The sequence below is a fragment of the Podarcis liolepis genome (assembly GCF_965112155.1).
Source record: "Podarcis liolepis genome assembly, chromosome: 8".
NCBI lineage: Eukaryota > Metazoa > Chordata > Lepidosauria > Squamata > Lacertidae > Podarcis > Podarcis liolepis.
In genome coordinates, this window is record NC_139560.1 from 12,047,221 (window position 1) to 12,067,500 (window position 20,280).

The following is a 20,280-nucleotide window of genomic DNA, read 5'->3' on the forward strand; positions in this document are numbered from 1 at the left end:
CGGCTTTTAAACGTAAAATTCAAGCTAGCTGTGTGTAGCATTAAACTTGATGCATATCTAACACTTGTCATAATTACCACTAAAAAAAGGAAAGTGGGAAACGTGAGCAGGAGATGGAAGGATCAATATACATTTGTGAGTGGAGGAGGTAAAAGTTACAGATGTTTTTTAAGAGAGTGGGGGAAATTGCATGTATTCCCAACCCATAGTCATCTGTAGTCATTTCTGAGGTATTGGCCCTTCTTCCAGAATCAACTTTAAGATGTGGCATTTACCATCTTGGAGTTAGACCCAAAGGGTTGGGTCCAGACACACTCAGAAGAATTCCACTCTTCCTGGAGGAAGAAGTGGCAACATTTCCCAATTCTTCTTTTCTCTTGAAGCCCCTGGTACCCTCAGGAAAGCTGCTGAGAGGGCCGTAGAAATATTATTGGGCTCAGCCTTACTGTCACTTAAGCGTGCTCCCAGCAGCATGACTCAATAAATCTCTATATTGCCTATAAGTGGTTTATCAATCAGTGTTATATCAAGGCAAAAGTTTGGATTTTGATTAATCGATTGATCAGTGATGGACTCTTGCTGGCTATGCATAGGGGTGTGAGATGTCCAGAACATGTAAATGCCTGTCTCTTCCTAATTAAGTAATACAAGGCACACTCTTACTTGGTCTACTTTATGATTCCCCATGCTCTACATCAAGCCCTGACACACCTCAGTATCTCAGGTTGTCATGCATGAGAAGAAGTTTGGATACTTTAATAATGCTTATTCCAGCTTTACAGTATTTTCATATATGAGACATCTCTTACCTTACTTTACACCTGGTTGTTATTAATACAGCAGTGAGGCATTCATGATGCAAATGAAGATCTTTGTTAATGTAGTCTTGACATTGTTAGAACTGTTGTAATGAAAACTCTTTTTTAAAGTGGTCATTTGTGAAACAGGCTTCTCAGGTGTTTGCCCAGTGCAGGACTGGATGTTTTGGTGTAGACATCTGTAAATGAAATTTTGGACAGTGACGTATTTATTTTAAAATTCTTGAAAATAGGGTTATTGGTAGCCTGAAGTGGAAAGGTTTCCTGATAATTTTCCAATAAATAGTACACACATTCCTTGTTTCTCTTCCCCTCCTGCTGCCTTTAAATATCACTTAGATGATTACTTTATCCTGTCTTTTTCTCTGTTCTTATGAGATGAATGCCAATATCTCATCCCTCTAGTCGTACGTAACTTGACTTTCACGATTTGAATTCAAAGGGTAAGGGGGAAAGAGGTTAAATATTATAAAGCCTGACAGATTAGAGGTCACGAAGAGGGAGGTAAAATTGTAGTGGACAGATTTTTCTGGCAAACATAGAAATAGCAAGTGGTCATTGAAATACCAAAGATAAACATGCCATTCTTTTCCCATAGCAATAATTGTTTTCTTTGCCATTTAAACTCACTGATGATATTGCTTTTAAGATTTTAAAACCAAACAATAAAGCACAATATTCATAGTTGCTAGCTATTAAAATTTTTGTTTCATACTTGCCAGGAGATGACATTGAAGTGGCATATGTCTGTTTTGCTCTTTTCTAGCACAGCTAAGCATTGAAATAACTTTTTGGTAGTTAGTCTTTTTGGGAGTAAGTGACCAAACAGTGACTTTTCATGACTGAAAGTGATGGTTAGTATCTCAGTACCTGTGGTGTGTGTGTGTGTGTGTGTGTGTGTGTGTGTGTGTGTGTACGTGTGTGTATACACATACATACATACATACATACATATCCATTGGATGGTGAAGTATGCTCTGATAGAGAAAGCTTATGCTGTAATACATTTGTTGGTAGTTTCAGGTATCATGGGTTTACTTTGTCATTGTTAGATACAGAGCTGGATGCTAGGTGTAGAGCTGCGTAAGAAAACCTAACACTGTAAGTAGCTTGAACCACCCAAGACAACACATTTAACTCAGTTTTAAACTATGCCCTGGCTTACATCCAGTGACTCTAGCTGTTGTTGGTTTGGATAGCTTCCGAAGCTACCTATGGAGAGCTGCTTCAGCACTATTGACTCCTTAACTCACTCACCCTTTGCCTTGTCGGATTCCTAGAAGTAGAGGAAGTGATTCTTCTATTTAGATCTCCTCTGTGAACAGTTTATGGCACCAGGACCTCCTGATGGCAAGAGAAAGAAAACGTTTTAACCTGTTTTTCACATAATACCACCTTTCACAATTTTCAACATAGAAATAGCTTACAGCTGTTCAAATATGAGCAGTGGGTGGTAATCAGTAAAGTTTTGCTTAACATAGACCCATTGAAATAAATGGACTAGACTTATTAATGGTCATTAATTTCAGTGGGTCTGCTCTGAACAAAACTTAGTTGACTACCACACAGTATATTTTGGTACAACCCCAGCTTCTCCGGGCCCTGTTCTGAGGTGCAGGCGAGAGAGAGTTCCTAGCCAAGGTTGAGTGTATTCCTCTGCTCACCCACTGCTCCCTTTAGACCAAGGTGTCCCAACTTTTCATACCAAGTGGGCAAGGTCAACATTTGATGCCTTCTCGTGCCTCCAGGACCCTGCCAGAGCCCTCCTGCCTCCTTCCCAAAGCCCATTGGCTCACTTACCCAGCTTTGGGAAGGCAACACAAGGGCTGGGGCGGGGGAGTGTCAAATGTTGTTGAGGACCACCCAAAAAGACCTTGAGGGCTACATGCGGACTGTGTATTGGACTGCCCCGCTTTAGACTTTTGCACTGCCACCAGGTAAAAAAGTTATTTTATTTTACAGCACCGTCTATTACCAGCCAGCCTAAAATCTCCTTTGTTTCTCCTCAAAAACTACTCAAGGTTTGGGGTGTCAATTAATGAAGCAGAGTTAAAAGTTTGCTAAAAAGATAAAAAATAGTACCTTGTAGGGAAAAGGTTTAACCTGCCAATTTACGGACCAACCCTGCTCTGTAAGTGTGATGTTTGTATGACACTTCTTGATGCTCTTCTCCATGCAGCGAGTCTCCTTTTTCTGAGAAGATGGCACCTTGAGTGGAAAGCCAAAAGCAAGTCCACATAGCCTGGGGCTATGTCAAGTGCGATCAACAAATTCAGGGAAGTTAAGGGGGTTTAATCCCTATATACCAGGCACGTCCAACTTTAACCTGAACCCCAAAAAGGGGGGTAGATCACTGCCAGTTTATAACTCTGTGAGTAGATTGCAGTGTCTTGGGAGGTGGCCACCCCTGCTATATACAGGTAGAGCCTACTTTCAAACCATCTGGTCTTCAGTGAATTAACCACCATCCAATCTGAGTCCTCGACACATCCAGTTTAACAAGTTAATCCCGCCTGACTTTACTCCAGAAGTATCCAAAGCAGTTTACAAACAGAAGATAAAAATTCCTTATAAAACAAAAACAACATTAAAAAAATAGATAACGGGTGATAATAATATAGTGCCGTGATTCGGATTTCCACAAAATAATATGTGTAAAGCACCCAGGGAGGTATTCTCCTTCAAAGGCTGTATTAAGTGGCATGATTTTTAAGCCTTTCTGGTTAAAGCATAATTTATTTTATTGTTTGCTTTTGTTGGTTTTCTTCAGCAATTCGTTTTTTATTTTTGTAGATTGAGGCTGTTGTAAATTTTATATTCGTATAGGAGGGGTAAAATAGAAGCCAGCATAGGCTTTGTTAGGAACTTGACTGTAGTATACCACCCTAATTTTCTTCGTTGACAAGGTCTTATATCAGTTGACATCATTGAGAATACAATCCTATACCCACTTACCTTGAGAATAAGCCCCACTGATAACGGCATGAACTTCTGCGCTGCCATGTATAAGATTGTGCTACAAGCTGGTCCAACGTGATATTTTCTTTTAAAAGCCCAGAGCAATACCATAAAGAAAAAATGCTATTTGTACAAATCTTTCCGACCGTGTTTATATGTAACATTTTTTGCTTTGAAACAGCAGTGTCCTTTCTCCCCAGCCGCGTATATCCATTATTTCCATTTTCTTTGGACTTGTCTGCTGGCAGTAATTCATTGAAACATCTGTGGAAAATAACCTCTACAGACTTGACAAGAAAGCATTTGAACATACATTGTTCAAGAGCCAGAGGACTGTAAACCGAAGAAGACAGAACGTCCATGTGTGCAGATACCTGAGTCCTGAGATAAACCTACACACACAGCTAGTGAGGGTGGACATTAGCATGTGCAAGGTTTCGTACATCTACGTTAAGAAGAAGGGGACTTTGGATATGTCTTTGACTATTTTATTCATACAGACTGTTTGCATGGATGTATTTCACAACTACTCTCCAGGCAGAATCTCTTATTCTGTCACATGCAAGAGATCTGTGCCTGCTCAGAACAGCATTGAGAAATATCTAGATCCACAGCCCTTCATCACCTTGCGCAGGGAACTTACTCCCTTGTCTCTGATAGCTTAGGGAGAGATCCAAGGCACCTTCATCAGTTTCTTTGTTACTGTTGCCTGAGTGTCATAAGTAAGCTTTCTTGAGAACCTCTGAATTTTTTCCTTATCTATGCCCTGAAATGGGACATGAGTGGCACTGTGGGTTAAACCACAGAGCCTAGGACTTGCCGATCAGAAGGTTGGCAGTTCGAATCCCCATGACGGAGTGAGCTCCCATTGCTTGGTCCCTGCTCCTGCCAACCTAGCAGTTCGAAAGCACGTCAAAGTGCAAGTAGATAAATAGGTACCGCTCTAGCGGGAAGGTAAACAGCGTTTCCGTGCTCTGCTCTGGTTCGCCAGAAGCGGCTTAGTCATGCTGGCCACATGACCCGGAAACTGTACGCCGGCTCCCTCGGCCAATAAAGCAAGATGAGCTCTGGGACCCCAGAGTCTGTCACAACTGGACCTAATGGTCAGGGGTCCCTTTACGCTTTATACCCTGAAATAATATCTCTCATATCCCATGGTAGATCCTCCATTCTCCCAAGCATCTCCGTTTTGTGATTAGCCATACTTCTGCATACTTCAGCCATCTGATTTTACACTATCAAATTCCGGTTCCAGACAGATCAGTCCCTATAAGGATCAGGCAAATGATTGGTGTGTGTGTATATATATATTAGTAATATTTATAAGCAGCAAAAGATCACAAAATACCTGTGCCATACATTCTATTTTCAATAAATAAATAGATAGCATCTTAAATCAGATGCTATCCATGAGTTAAACTCATCCTTCTGGCATCCAGTGAAATTTGTTACATCGTTGGAGTCTGCCTTAATTCAGTGGGCGGTGTAATCAGCAGGATAGGTGGTACTGTTCTGAAGGACCCAGTCTAAGCTACCATGGAATGAACCTCCGTCAAACATGGCACAACATAGAGAGCTTTTGCAGAAGATTACAGGCAATGACCAATTGACATGTGACTATCTGCATTGCGCCAGACCCAGAAGTTACTTTTAAAATGGCATAAATGGCCCTAGAAAAGCCGGGGGGGGGGGGGGAGGCACTCAAACTGCACCTAACAGTCCCGCAAAGCTTTGCAAGTGCAGTTAGTTGCAGGAGCCCTTGCACTAGCCTTTGAGACCTACAGAGAGTTTGAGCAATGAAGTTTGGAGGGAGCAATTGTGATGTTTGCAGACTTTCCCAGTGGCCTTTCAAACATACACAGTTTCACTGACACTCGCGGTGGCTCAGAACATAACCCCTGCATAAATGGGGAGTTGCCTGTATAGCAAATGGGCAGATACAGAGAGAGGACCCCTCCGATATCTTAGTCCCAAATTGTATAGGGCTTTGTGCACTAACGATAAAACCATAAATTTGGCCCCTGGCATATTGGCAGTGAGCGTGGTTCCCTCAGCACTGGTGATAACATGTTGAAGGAAGGAAACCTTAGCCACAAGTCAGATAACGCTTTGCAGTAACTGCAGCTTCTGGACCAAACATTACAGCTCCATGTGGTGCACGTTTCAGTAATCCTAATTGTGAGATTGCCAATGCGTGGGCCCACTGCAGCTATTAATATTTCTGTCCAGGAAAGGCTGGAGCTGGTATTCTTACGTTAGGACAGAACAAAGAGAGAAAATGAGTATTCTGTTAATCCCCAAATATCTAAATATTTGGGCACCACCCAAAGACTTTGACCTAGCCCGTGAAATGCTTCCAATCAAAAGCATTTTTAAAAGGTTATTTTTGTGTTGATCAGTGTTGCATTATGTAATAGAAACTTTATATTCAGAGGGTCTAGAATCTGCACAGTCACACAAGTCTGTATTTGGGAACACCAACTGCCGCTCATGTCATTGTGGATTTTTTAAAAAAACCACACACCCTAAAACTGCATGAATTCGAGATAGAGATCATCATATTTTTGATCAAGTATGGGAAAGTAGAGAAGGAGTGAAAAGAAGGCATATAAATTGCTCCAGGGAAACATTTGCTGGGCATGTGAGACAAGATTGCAGTAGTTTGATTCCTTCTGATTTACAAATCTTTACTAGACATTGCCCCCTTGTGTTCAATCTTGCTTGCCAAACTAGTAGATGCATATACTGTAGCTTCTGAATTCAGTTCTAAAAACAAAATTGAAGAACTGTTTGATCAATGCATTGATGCTTGATATGGTAGATGTTTCTCCTATACAGTCTTTAACAAAATACGTTGTATGCACTACTTTGTATACTACATGCTGCATGCAAATGTGTTTCGCAGAATCTCTAGGGCTCCCTTTTCATTTCCAGGGAGGCAGCAGTTTGGAGAAAAGGGGCTCTTCTCTTTCCCTGCCCATCTCTTTTGCACTCCAAACAACCTTTCTGGAGGCAGGTTTTTTTTAGGGCTGGGGGAGGCTCTCAGCACTTGATTACACTTATTTGCATGTCACATTATAGTTAGGTAGAAGCTGAATGAGACTGAAAACTAAAGCATTCATAAGGGATAACATAGCCAGAAAGTCATAACAAATTGATTACTCGGCGTTTTGAATCAAAATAGGTTTTCTTCTGATAAATTTTCTTTTAAAGAAGTTTGAATGAGATGGTAAATATGCAGTTCTTCAGTTCCATAATATGCTTATATTTCAGCATGTAGATGAGTTGCTGCACACAAGGAACATAAAAATGCATGGAAGAAAGTGGAACATCTGTATATTGTCTCTGAATCAAGAATGCTATAAATAACTTTTCTTTTTCAGTCAAACAGGCAACCTGCTAAATTGAATTTGCTAACCTGCCAGGTGAAACCAAATGCAGAGGACAAGAAATCATTTGACCTGATATCACGTATGTTATCTGTAAAGTTAATTAGCCTATGTATTGTAGATTTATATGAATTGGTTCTCATGCATAGTTATTCTACGTTGCATATTTGCTTCGAAATCAGCCCCTCCAGATACTTCTTATAAGTGAGCTAACTTGTATATTTCTTAATGTGATCAAAACGCTGTCTTTTGAAGTAGATATTTTTAAGGGTTGATTCATTTCAGCGTATGTCCTTGGTTGCCAAATAGGCTTGGCTAACTTAAGGCATGAAAGCTTCAATAATCTAATGTAAAGCCCAATGTAAAATTCATTTCATATGTTCATTAATTTTCTTTACTTGTTTGTGTTCCAGATAACAGAACATACCATTTTCAGGCAGAGGACGAGCAAGACTATGTTGCGTAAGTATATTTTTGTTCCTTGACTCAGTGCAAAATGTTTGCTTGCAAAACTGGTTTTAAACTGGAGGCAATTGCTTACTACGTGCACCTCTCCCAGCAGAAAACCAATGGGAACTGCTTGCCAGCCACATTTGCCATTTTCCCTTTACGCCTTGTATCAAAGGAAGCTAAGAGCCCAGCCCATTGCATCACCCTCTATTTCCAATTCTACCAGAACTGGTTTCCAGGGGAGAGTTGCCACTGACACTAGCCAATCCCCTTAAGAATATATTGTAATGAATTTGATAGCCCTTTCCCCTCAGGTGATTGTACTGATGCTTTCCTGCATAGCCTGATTGTATGAAATCGTATTATTGCTTGTGCATAATTTTAATGATTTTTTTATAAAGAAAATGATGTTCAAGGCTCTCCGTTAATTGCCTTGTGCTTCTACCAAGCCCTTCATGACCAGTTCAGTTATTTATATAAATTGAATGAATGAATGAATGAATGAATAAATAAATAAATAAATAAATAATGCAGTTGTAGAACATACCATTCCATTTCTCTACCAATAGTTCCAGAGATGAAATTGTTGGTGGAAAGCTTTGTCTATGTCCCGTTCCCTCCCTTTCTGAGTTTTCTCTTGGGTGGAATCTACACACATATAAAAAAAGTTTTGAAAATGCTTTTTTTTTAAAAAAAAAAAGGTTTTTAAAAATTGCATTGAATTTTCCCTAAGGCTCACCATTGCTATCTAGTGTCACATTGTATATTGCGCTTAAAACACACTTAAAATGTTTTACTTGCGCCTGTATAGCTAAGTCCCTAGTCTTTGTTCTAGTTCTTCAGATTGTTGCTTATCTCATGCCCTTGATCTGGCACCAGTGCTTGCAGAAGCCGGTTTTTAGGATGCTGATTTGCAGCCAGTGTGTTTGTGGGCTATAGGCTGCTATAAACTGGCTCATGTCATTGCCCTTCAGAGTTTAGCACTTGGTATCTGTACTGTCAAAGGGAAGTTTTTCTCTCATTCTTAATAGCCTACTATGTTGGCAAAAACCTGAATTTTGTTACTGAAGCGCACACGTTTTTTCTCCTGCTACTCTGGCAGTGATATATACTCTATAAAGGATGAATCATATAATTTAAAAATACTTTTAGTAGATCGATTTTTTTTGTATATTTCATAAGGGGGGTGGAAAATCATATTCTTCCCCAGCCTGATGTGAAATGAGTCATGCCCCTCCTGTGGCCTGCAGACATGATTTGATTCATTGGCAGTTCACTTCTGGGAGGAGAATCTGTCCATTTTTATCCCTGCTTTCCTTCCTTGTATCATGGGCAGTAGAACCTTCCAAAGCAGGTACTTACAGGAGCAGTGTTGAGTTAACGCTTTGCCTTTACTGTTACCTACTTTTCCCCCAGGCTAGGACTAGTAAAAGGGACTTCATGGTAAATCCACCATGTGGTTCCTATTCTCTGCCATCTGTCATTTTAGGTTGCTGCAACAGACAGCCTGGGCCTGGGCCTGAAACAGCTTTCTTCCAGTCATACAGAGAGAAAATGCCATAGCTTGTGCTTGCCTGAGCCTGCCCACCCTTTGTCCATATATAATTTTGCATAGAAACAGCTTTTTGTGTTCTGTGGTCCCTCTGAAACAGGAAGCTTGGGCTACACTTCCTCTTTCCATACTTCTAGACTAATGTGCAAGGGAGGCGGAGGACTCTACAGGGAGGAGGTATGGAGCATAACCTGCTAGTTTAGAATTTCCATCAAGGAAGAAGCAGCAAAAGATTGTTCAGCACACCATGAAAATTCAAGCTAGTGTAATTTCACATCAGCTATAACACAACCCAACAGAACAAAGTAATGGCCATTTGACTTCAGCTGCTTTGGACATTTGCTGCTCAGAACAGTGTTTAACACTGTCAATGCTACATTGGCCATTTTAGACTTGCCAAATAAAATTAAGGTGTGTGGTGACTTTTAACAGCAATAAATGAATGAAAACGAATAACACATTTCTGTCTCAGAAATTTAACACATTACAGAGAATTGCAGTGCTGTTTGTTCAGCTCTGTTTTGTTGCAGACAATTATTTATAAATGAAACAAAATGGTATCATGTACCTTTTGTGAGATTTTGTTTACCTGGTTTGCAATATGCTTGATTATTATTTGGAAATGAGTTGTTCAGTTTTTTAAACAATGAGTTGTTTCAGTTTATGAGATATATCGCATAAAGTAATATGGCAACTAAAATGTGCCTATTAAAATGAGGTTAGATTTGTAATTTGGGGATGGACTAGTTACTGACCAGGGGTCAGCAAACCTTTTCAGCAGGGGGCCGATCCATTGTCCCTCAGACCTTGTGGGAGGGTGGCTGGACTATATTTTGGAGAAGAAGAAAAAAGAACAGATTCCTATGCCCCGCAAATAACACAGAGATGCATTTAAAATAAAAGGACACATTATACTCATTTAAAAACACACTGATTCCTGGGCTGGATTTAGAAGGCGATTGGGCCGGATCCGGCCCCCAGGCCTTAGTTTGCCTACCCATGGGTTACTCAGTTGGAGAAATGTGGCAAGTCAGTTTTAGCAGACTTTGCTAAGGTTGGTGCCCACTTATTCTTCCTTGCTCTTCTTAAGTATGTTTCAAATTTTGTACACTTTCGTTTAGTACTCCTTTTCATATATCCCAGTACGTTAGTTCTTTCTGTGGCAGTCTCTTGTCCTAGCCTGGCCCAAGCCCAGATGTCTCTGGCAAATGTACTTTTCTATTAAGCTAGCAGATCCCACCTATATAAGTAAATATATTTATTCATAGTAATTAAAATATAATACCGTTAAGTATGGTTGCTTACCATACAATCCAAACCCTGATCCACTGTGCTTGATGGGGCACCTTAGCACACCTGCACAGGTGGGCAGGCAAAAGCTTCTGGTGATAGCCAGAAGAACCCCCCAAAAGGGGCATGAGTTGGCAAAGGATCTACTGGATCCTGAACCAGCCCTTCTGCCAATAACATGATGGTAATGGGCCTGATCTGGGCTTCCCTGCTGCACCAGCCTCAGAGCTGGCACAGTTTAATTAACATTAAGTTAGCTATCGCTTTAACCTTAACAAGTTAATGAACTGGTTTATTCCCAACGACTATTATTTGGATCATAAAATCTTAGTTACAAGCATTCCTTCTACTTCAAGACTGCCTCTCCTGACACACCATATGCTTAGCAACCGGAAGATCTGAGTTTTTAACATATTCCATAACTACAGTACTTTAGTGGTTAATATTCTGTTGCACAATGTTGTCAGACTTTTTATTTAGTTCTATTAATATATATTCCCCACATTTTCTACTACTTTTCCTACATGTTTTATTTCTAACCTGTTCCATTTATTGTGTTGTCTTTTTCTATTTTCAGATTACTGTTTACCATTAGCATGTGCTATAATCTTTCTGCTCTTTCCTGCCTTCAGACAATTGTCTTTTATAGATTTTTTCATTGGGAAAAGACTTTAAAAAAAAAACATCTTTGTATTTTAAATTAGATGGATATCAGTATTGACCAACAGCAAAGAAGAAGCTTTAAATATGGCATTCCGTGGAGAACAAAGTGCAGGGGAAAATAGTTTAGAAGATCTTACAAAAGCCATTATTGATGACATACAGAGATTTCCTGGAAATGATGTCTGCTGTGATTGTGGATCGCCAGGTATTTTTTTCATGCATTAAATATATTTTTCCTAATGTGGAAACTTTCTGCCCAAATGTTTGATTTCTAGGGATTTATTTGTCACACAGATTCAAAGTTTTAACAGATGTATAAAATATCAATAGCTGTCCTGCTGTTATAGGAAGAAAAACACTTTTTAAAATGCTGTTTGTTCTTTCTTCTGTTTTTTTGTTCAGATCCAACATGGCTTTCAACGAACCTGGGTATTTTAACCTGTATAGAGTGCTCTGGAATACATAGAGAAATGGGTGTTCATATTTCTCGAATCCAATCAATAGAGCTAGACAAATTAGGAACATCTGAACTCTTGGTAAGCAACATAAAATTCACCAGGCTTAGCATTAATATATCTGGGTAGATCCTCCATTCTCCCAAGCATCTCCATTATGTGATTAGCCATACTTCTGCATGCTTCAGCCCTCTGATTTTACACTCTCAAATTCCAGTTCCAGACAGATCAGTCCCTATAAAGATCAGGCAAATGATTGGGGTTTTTTCAATTAGTAATATTTATAAGCTGTGAAAGATCACATTTCTATTTTAAATCAATCAATCAATCAATCATAAATCAGATGCTACCCATGAGTTAAACTCATGCTTCTGGCATCCAGTGAGGGATGGAAGAGGGAAGAGGGAAATCAAAACTCCAGCACCAGTGTCTAAACAGTTCCTGTAATAACCAGATGGCACAGTTCAGGGGCAGGAGGTGCTTGATGGAGCTGGGCCCTCCAGCAAAGCTGACTAAATGAGCCCTGCTTCCTGTCTATCCTACTGTGGGAGTCTGATAGAATGGCTGCTCCCAGGTAAACCAGTTGTGGGAGCGGAAGCCTAATGGAGCTGGCCTGACACAGCAGAGCTGATGAAGTGAGCTCTGCTTCTCTGTTCTCCCACTGCAAGGCAGTTTCCTATATCCCTGATAGTACTACCATGTTATTTTTTCTTTCAGGGTGTTCAGTTCTGGTGGGTATCTTGATTTTTGTACTACAGTCATACCTCGGGTTACAGGCGCTTCGGGTTGCGCGATTTCGGGTTGCTTCCGGGTTTTGGTGCATGTGCAGAAGCCCTAAATCATGCTTTGTGCATGCGCAGAAGTGCCAAATCGCAACATGTGCAGATGCGCGGGTTGCGAACGCTACAGGTTGCAAACTTGCATTCACAACCCGAGCGTCCACTATTTTTTGCTTGAGTGCAAAATGTTTGGTAATGGCAGACTACAATTTCTAAGGAAAAGGTTTCTCAGAAGGCCTATGCTGTTCTGCGGGGAGGGGTTATCTGGCTGTGTCTTTGAAAATGCAGTATACTTCAAATGCTACACATTAAAAGTCTTTAGATGAATACTCTTGTTCTGTATCTTCCACAGCTGGCCAAGAACATTGGAAACAATAGTTTTAATGAAATTATGGAGGGGAATTTACCAAGTCCTTCTCCAAAACCTACTCCATCAAGTGATATGTAAGTCATGGGAAAAAGTATTGTATGCGGACAAAATTAATATACGTCTTGTTTCATGGACCTAGAGAGACTCTGATAAAGCAAAGCCAATACATTAATTTTCTTAAGAAGCAGCAAATGTTGAGCAACTTTTCAGATGGGTAATGTGAAAGAATTGATGGGGAAAACCTGTGGATTGCCTCTTGTACCTGGACTTGCTTGGACCACAATAATTATAGTGAACAAAAAAACAAAGTTCAGAGCTAGGGCAGAGATTTCTTTTCCCACAATAAATTTTTGTCCCATTTCTGCATGCACACTGAAAATAAAAGACTTTTTTTGATTCTGAGCTTGCTAATAGAGGTGCAGTTTTCACATTGCTGACAGACCTTTTTGCTACCAATTAAGACATTGCAAGTTTGCAAACAAATGATTGAATTTGCTCTTAGATGCTTTAAGCTAATGCTTTTATTGTCCTTTAGTGCGCCTAGTTCAGGCAAAGGCAAACTCGGCCCTCAAAATGTTTTGGGACTACAACTCCCATCATCACTAGCTAACAGGACCAGTGGTCAGGGTTGATGGGAATTGTAGCCTCAAAACATTTGGACGGCCAAGTTTGCCTATGCCTGATCTAGTACCATCGCTTCATAGTTTAATGCATTTTCCTCAACAAATTGCAGTGAATTTCTAAAGTTTTGTTCATGTTCCCAACCCAGTGGTTCTGGGCGGAAATTGTTGCACAGCTAGTCTTGTTATTGTTGTTCGATTATTTTGAGTGATTTGTGAAAAGAAAAGAAAAGATCAAACTTTCATGCAAGATTTACAAGCTGACATTTTTATTAGCCTGCTGGTAAAAATCTAATAATACACACTTTCTGAATGATATCTTGTGATGACAAAATGCAGCAAATTACATCCCTTTTTGTTTACTTCCTGAGCTGCGTTTCTGCCTACAGCACCACTTCAGGCCCATCTAATTGAATTTTTTTAAAAAAGAGTGCCATTGTGTGGCTACCTCCTATTCTCCAGTTACTCTCTTAACCAATTCTGATCCTCTTCTGCCCTTAATGATTCCATGCTCTCTTTCATTCTTTAGTTTTACTTCCCTCTTTCATCTTTTGGCTCATCCCCTCCTGCAGTTTCAAGCTATCACTTTCTGTGTGGTGTTTGGACAATTACATATGCTTACCTGCCATAATCTGGTCTTGAAAGAGGAATGTTACATGGATTTGGGAGTACCTGTGGACCAGTCACATTTGCCTCATTGGGTCAATTTAGGAAATGTTGCCTAGGACACTCCATGTAATCGTCTTAAGATGTTCTTCATAGTTTTGAGGGTTTGAAAATACACTTTAAAAATATAAGCTAGTTATCTCAGAATTTTAACACATAGCCTGCTTGCACAAAAAATACTTTTAGTTAATATGTTTTGGTTAGCGTTTCTAGACCGAACTGGAACTTGGACATTTATAATACATAGGAGTTGGTGCAGGGGGCAATTTTTGATTTAGAGGGCTTTTTTGTAAAAGCATCGAGCAAACTATAGTCTCTTTAGAGAATAATAGGTGAACAAGTTACTGTTAAATTGTTGAGATAAGGAATACCTTTTTAAATGCTTTAAATTGAATTTGTTGCCTTAAATACAAAATTAAATTTCATTGTTGGTTTTTTTTAAAGCATTCTGCTAATTCCTATGGGACTTCTAGTAATATTTTCCCCATTTTCAGGACTGCACGTAAAGAATTTATTACTGCTAAGTATGTGGATCATAAGTTCTCCAGAAAGACTTGTGCATCTGCAGCAGCTAAACTGAATAAACTACTTGAGGCTGTTAAATCCAGGGATTTACTTGCACTACTCCAAGTCTATGCAGAAGGGGTCGAACTAATGGAGCCACTGCTTGAGACTGGACAGGTAAGATACTAGTCAAAATATGAAAGGTATTGTCAGGGGTTTAGGAGCAGAGGCAAGGGCAAGGGAGGAAACAGAGAGCGAAGGGGAGGAGGCAGAAGAAAAGATGAGTGATGACGACGACCCGAGATCTCCGAGTCTTTCCAGTGAATCAGAGGATTCACAGAAAGGAGCACCAGTGGCCAGGGCAAGGGGGGAGTCTAGGGGGGCACCCCAGGAAGATAGAGCCAGAGGGGACTCAGAGGAGAGCAGTTGGAAATCGGGACCAGCGTCACCGCCAGAGAGCAGGGAAGAGGAAAGGAGCCAGGGGGCAAGCGCTGGCAGCTTACCACAGGAGGGAGGGCACGAGTCAGGAGTGGCAACACCTCCATCGGGGAGCGAAGAAACGGTTAAGCGGAAAGTGGAAGGTTGGGCGCGCGCGCCAAGTTCAAATGCAGAGGAAGGTGACGCAGTAAGCAGCCCGGAAAGGGAGCCAGGTCCTAAAGCCCGGCGCAAGGAGACAGGAGGGTCCGGGGGGTCAGCGTCAGAAGAATCCCGGAAGGAAGAGACCCCGGGGGGTAGAGGGACCCAGAGGAGGACGGACAGGCGGAAAAGGTGGAGCCGGACTAGGATATTAAGTTGGTGCACACGGGGCGGAGACTCAGACGGAGCTTCGCCGATCTAGCTACTAGACGTAGAGTTGCGCGCAGCAGCGTGAGAATGGAAACTGTAACTCAATAAAGACTTTTACTTAATGATCGCTGGCTAGCGTGATCCTCTGTGAGCTAGGATCTTCAAGCAGCTCTGACAGGTATGAACATTATAACAACACACAACACTATACAGTGGTACCTTGGTTTGCATATGTCTTTGTTTGCATACATTTTGGATTACAAACACATCAAACCCGGAAGTGCGTGTCCTGGTTTGCAACCTTTTTTTTGGATCACAACCCATTTTTGGGGGATTACGAACAAAAAATTTTTGGAGGCCGCATTGGCGAAAGCGCACCTTGTGTTACAACCTGTTTTGGTTTACAAACGGACCTCCGGAACGGATTATGGTTGTAAACCAAGGTACCACTGTAAATAGATAACATGCAGCAGAACAATAGCTGATAAGGATCAGCTATGCAACTCACCTTGGCACATGTTTCAATTATACTGTGTATTATTTTGTTCAGAGGAAAATTTACATTAAATTTTAACAAATTCTTGTGCACGCATGAGATTAGTAGCTCGTTGTATCTACTCCACTTTTGATGTAGTAATTCTGTGAATGGCTTTAATGTGTTCTGGCTGGGAGAAATAATTTGTGTCATAACATTTTTACCCAGTTGCAATGAACCTGAGAATCTTTAATCCTGCAACCATTTTTTCCCCTATCCTTAGGAGCCGGGTGAAACAGCCCTCCATTTAGCAGTCCGGACTGCTGACCAGACCTCACTCCACCTGGTTGACTTCCTGGTACAAAACTGGTAAAGGCCACCTACTTGCCTCTTAGCTGCAAACATAAAAACCAGTTTCCACCAGACTTTGAAAAGCTAATTACGCCTGATACTCCAGTTAAGAAAAGTCGTGCAGCTATCACACCAAGGGTTAACTACACTTAAAACGGGCAACTCGCTTTTTCTTCTTTTTACAAAAAGCAGCCATACAGGGGCCCATCTTCCCAGCGTTGTTTTCCTGCCATAAAACCCCCCAGGTTGCCCCCCGAAGTTATTTTCAATCAGCAGAAATGCCAGCATTTTGGGGAGTTCTGGTGGGAAAATAGTATGGAAAGGACCAGCCCAGCCCACTTTCCTTGTGCTGCAGTCCCACTCCACGCATTTGTGGTTTTTTGTTGGGTTTGTGTGTGAGAGGGAGAGGAAGAGTGAAATAATAATAATAATTATTATTATTATTATTATTATTATTATTATTATTATTATTAATGAATGTTGCCAGTACTTTAAATTTGACCCCCTATTTGATATTTTAATGGAGCTATCTAGCATAGCTCCAAAACAAACTGTTCACCACCAGTTCAGAATGTATCGATTTAAAGTTGGAATTTATTTTCTTTTGCTCCATCACGCATCACACATTCTGCCACATGCACTCGTCACCACCTCTCTCTCTCTCTTGGGCTCTGACATGGCCTCAAATCTCCACCTTCCTGCTCTTGTAACAATTTCTGAATACCTTGGTTCTTGTATGTCTTGGTACGCGTACATTTTGGCTCCCGAACACAGAAAACCTGGAAGTACGTGTTCAGGTTTTCAAACATTCTTTGGAAGCTGAATGTCTGAAGCGGCTGGCGCAGCTTCTGGTTGAGTGCAGGAAGCTCCTGCAGCCAATCGGAAGCTGCGACTTGTTTTTCAAATGGTTCCGGGAGTCGAACGGACTCTCGGAATGGATTAAGTTCGACAACCAAGGTACCATTGTATGAGCAACCTTGACTGCTTATCCTGCCACCACAAGGTTTAGCTTAACCTTTTTCTAGCAGCTGCCACAAGTTTTTTGTGTTTTCCCTTGTATTTGTGGAGGGGAATACCAATACACCCAAGTCTGTCAAATTTGGGGCAGGGTGTGGGGGCAAAAAGATTGCTTACCATAGTATTTCACATTATAGAAAACTTGCATGCTAGAGATATATTACAGATGAGATGGGGAAACAGGACGGCTTCTATTATTGAAGTACTTCAATATTGGAGTACCTTTGAGTACCCCTAAAGGGTGCTCCAAGTACTGAAAGGGTCCGAAAATCTATCACTATCCCCCCCCCCTTGTTAAATGCTTTTGTCAATATAGAATAATATACATTCATGTGTGTGCACTTGCATGCATAGCACACAACAAACACAATATGAATTATTTGTTATAAACCACTAATGTTGTTTTTTCCCTTTGCTTTTTAGTGGAAACCTGGATAAACAGACAGCATTGGGGAATACGGTTCTGCACTACTGCAGTATATATAATAAGCCTGAATGTTTGAAATTGCTTTTGAAGGGGAAGCCAACTATAGATATAGGTGAGCAAGTCTGTAGCTTCAGAATATTTTCAATATTCCATACAGAAAGGTTTTAAAGGATAAAATCTTTAAACGGGGGTGTGAAGAGTTCATTACCCAAGAAAAAGTGTAGCTGACCAAGAAGGAAATTGTCTAACTTAGACACAGACTTGAAGTAATTAAAAAAATCTTCCTCGAGTAATTAAAAAAAAGCCCTCGGTGCAAATCTCTTGGTAGTTCCTGATTTGCATTTTTCTCATATTTCAAATGCACCTTTGATCATTTCACTCAGTTATATTGCCTTTGATGTTAACTTGTTAAAATGAGATACTGCTTTGCTCCTGCTTTCCCAGATAGTGAAAATTCAGAGTAACATTTACAAGGTCAGCTTCCGTTTTTTAAAATGTTCCTTCTGAGCCTTTGGACTCTCTGAAGATTCATAACTATACAGCTTTACAATTGAGAAGTAATAGTTGGGGTATCATTGTAGTACTCCCAAAATAAAGAGCATTTCCAGGATCCAGCAAGAATAGAGCACTTTAGGATCCCCATTTCATTCTTTTGCTTCTAGTACCTAGCTCTCAGCTGCTAACCACTGCACATCAACATTGCTTGCAGAAGAAAGGCAATAAATCCCCTTTCATTCTGTACAACATTCTAGCTAAAACTGAATTCCTTAGTTCTGAACTGTGGTAATTTCATAAGCTTGAATTGTTCCCATTGTTCAGTGGGTTCTGCTGTTCTCCAAGATCATTCTTGTTGTGCATATCAATAGCTTGGTTTTCATATTCTATTTTTAAAATATAGAGTCCTGGATTTTATTATATTTTTTGCAGCACTGTTTGACTATTTAATATCATATTTCAATTTTCTAGTAAACCAAACTGGAGAGACTGCTCTGGACACAGCAAAGAGATTGAAATCTATCCAGTGTGAAGACTTGGTAAGGGGCTGGGGGGAATGCTATGTTACACAAATGGAAATGAGAGGGGAAAGGGTCTGGAAATTTCTCCAATCGATCAGTAGAATGGTTCCATAGATCCTATTAGTGAAGTTCTGCTCATGGGAGAGCAGGGTGGTTTTCACCAGTTCCTCCTGTGCACGCCTCATCTGCTACAGTGAGTTGGAGAATGCTCTGTACTGCATGGGAGGAAATAGGGTGTCAGCAAAAGTTACCTCCTTGTCTCCCTTTTGTGAGTGGCAGCCTCTGCTGGCCTCCCAGACCAACACCACTCGCAGAAGGGTGACTCTGTAACCAAGCCTGTAGGCCTAGTCAAAATCACAGTGTCAGGGAACTGCCATCAGCTCACAGGTGAGAAACAGAAGGGCAGTTGTGTTACAGGGAGCCTCCGAAAATTTTGCAAAGCAGTTCCTCTTTCAGAGAGGAGGAAAGCCCCACCTCTAGTGGAGAAAAGGTGCAAGGACGAGAGGATGCTAGTGAGAGCCTTAAGGCCGCTCCTGAGCAAGCCAGAGAGGGGGGAAGCACGCCCTTGCCATCGCCAATTCTGCGCAGTAGTCTGGGGCGCAGGGAGGGGTGGAAATGGTTGGGGGTAACGAAACTTTTATGTTGGGGGAGGTACAAAAAAAGACTACTCCCGGATTCTGCTAGCGATTGAGCTAGACATGAGCCTTGGGGCTCTTCACTGTAAATAGTCTGCACCAAAATAAAACCTGTAAAACACAGGTCGGAGTCCTGTCTGCTTACTCTCAAGCAACTGCAACAGCACCTGACACACAGGGTTCTGGGTCTTTTATTTTTTAAACTCTGGAAACAAGAACTTAGGGTTTTCTGCTTGCTATTGATAGTCTGTAGCGTGTATAAGTCAAGTCATGGTAAAATTGCCCCTGGAAAGGACACAATTAGTCTTTCTTTAAAGAGGTAAGATTAACATTTCCAAAATGCATGTCTTTTCAGCTTTCTCAGGCCAAAGCAGGAAAGCTAAATCCACATGTACACGTAGAGTATGAGTGGAATCTTCGGCAGGAAGAAATGGATGAAAGCGATGATGACTTGGATGACAAAGTAAGGAATAGTCTTGGATCAAATTATTACGCATTGAATTTTGGGGGTGACTTCACTCTTAGTGCACCCATCATTCCTCCCTGGTCTCTGAAGTCTGAAGCTCAGTAAGAGCTGTTGCTTTGATCTAATAATTTCTCTCCGTATATTGTTTTTAAGAGGAGTTCTACTTGTTCCTCTTCTACTTTCATTAATATTGAATCACTGTTCTAATCAATTGTTCTTTACATATATAAGTAGACTGCACGTAGGCATTTGTGTGAGAGTCTTAATGTGCTTCTCTGGGAATAGATGGTTCGTGCTGCATGGAGGAGTGCAGAAGGAGGAAGTTTAGAAGCCGAGTTTGAGTCCAAAAACATTGCTGAAGGAATGCTAAGCTTATCCAGGAGCTGTGGAGAACAATCAGCACATTAGAAAAGAGTAGCTATAATTGCATTAAACCAGTGTTGTGTAGTCTGTGGATTAGTAACTGATCTTAATCTCACAAATAGATATTTTCAGTAATTTGTAAATCAGTGGTGGGGAACCTCCAGCCTGCCAGGCTTCTCTATTTGACCTACAGCATGGTGTGACCCAAACTATGCTCACCTCTTCCATTA

General features: G+C 40.9%; 1 protein-coding gene across 6 annotated transcripts in view; it reads left to right on the forward strand.

Moving 5' to 3' along the window:
* The window catches only part of ASAP1 (ArfGAP with SH3 domain, ankyrin repeat and PH domain 1), a 143,107-nt gene that overhangs the window by 100,870 nt on the left and 21,957 nt on the right, over positions 1–20,280 (forward strand). For all 6 annotated transcript variants that reach the window (XM_083516604.1, XM_083516601.1, XM_083516605.1 and 3 more), the window contains 10 exons: positions 7,160–7,247; positions 7,579–7,627; positions 11,162–11,325; positions 11,523–11,656; positions 12,707–12,798; positions 14,505–14,691; positions 16,059–16,144; positions 17,567–17,682; positions 18,537–18,604; positions 19,577–19,684. In XM_083516604.1, the coding sequence (XP_083372730.1) occupies positions 7,160–7,247; positions 7,579–7,627; positions 11,162–11,325; positions 11,523–11,656; positions 12,707–12,798; positions 14,505–14,691; positions 16,059–16,144; positions 17,567–17,682; positions 18,537–18,604; positions 19,577–19,684 (1,092 nt within the window). The remainder of the gene's footprint in view (positions 1–7,159; positions 7,248–7,578; positions 7,628–11,161; positions 11,326–11,522; positions 11,657–12,706; positions 12,799–14,504; positions 14,692–16,058; positions 16,145–17,566; positions 17,683–18,536; positions 18,605–19,576; positions 19,685–20,280) is intronic.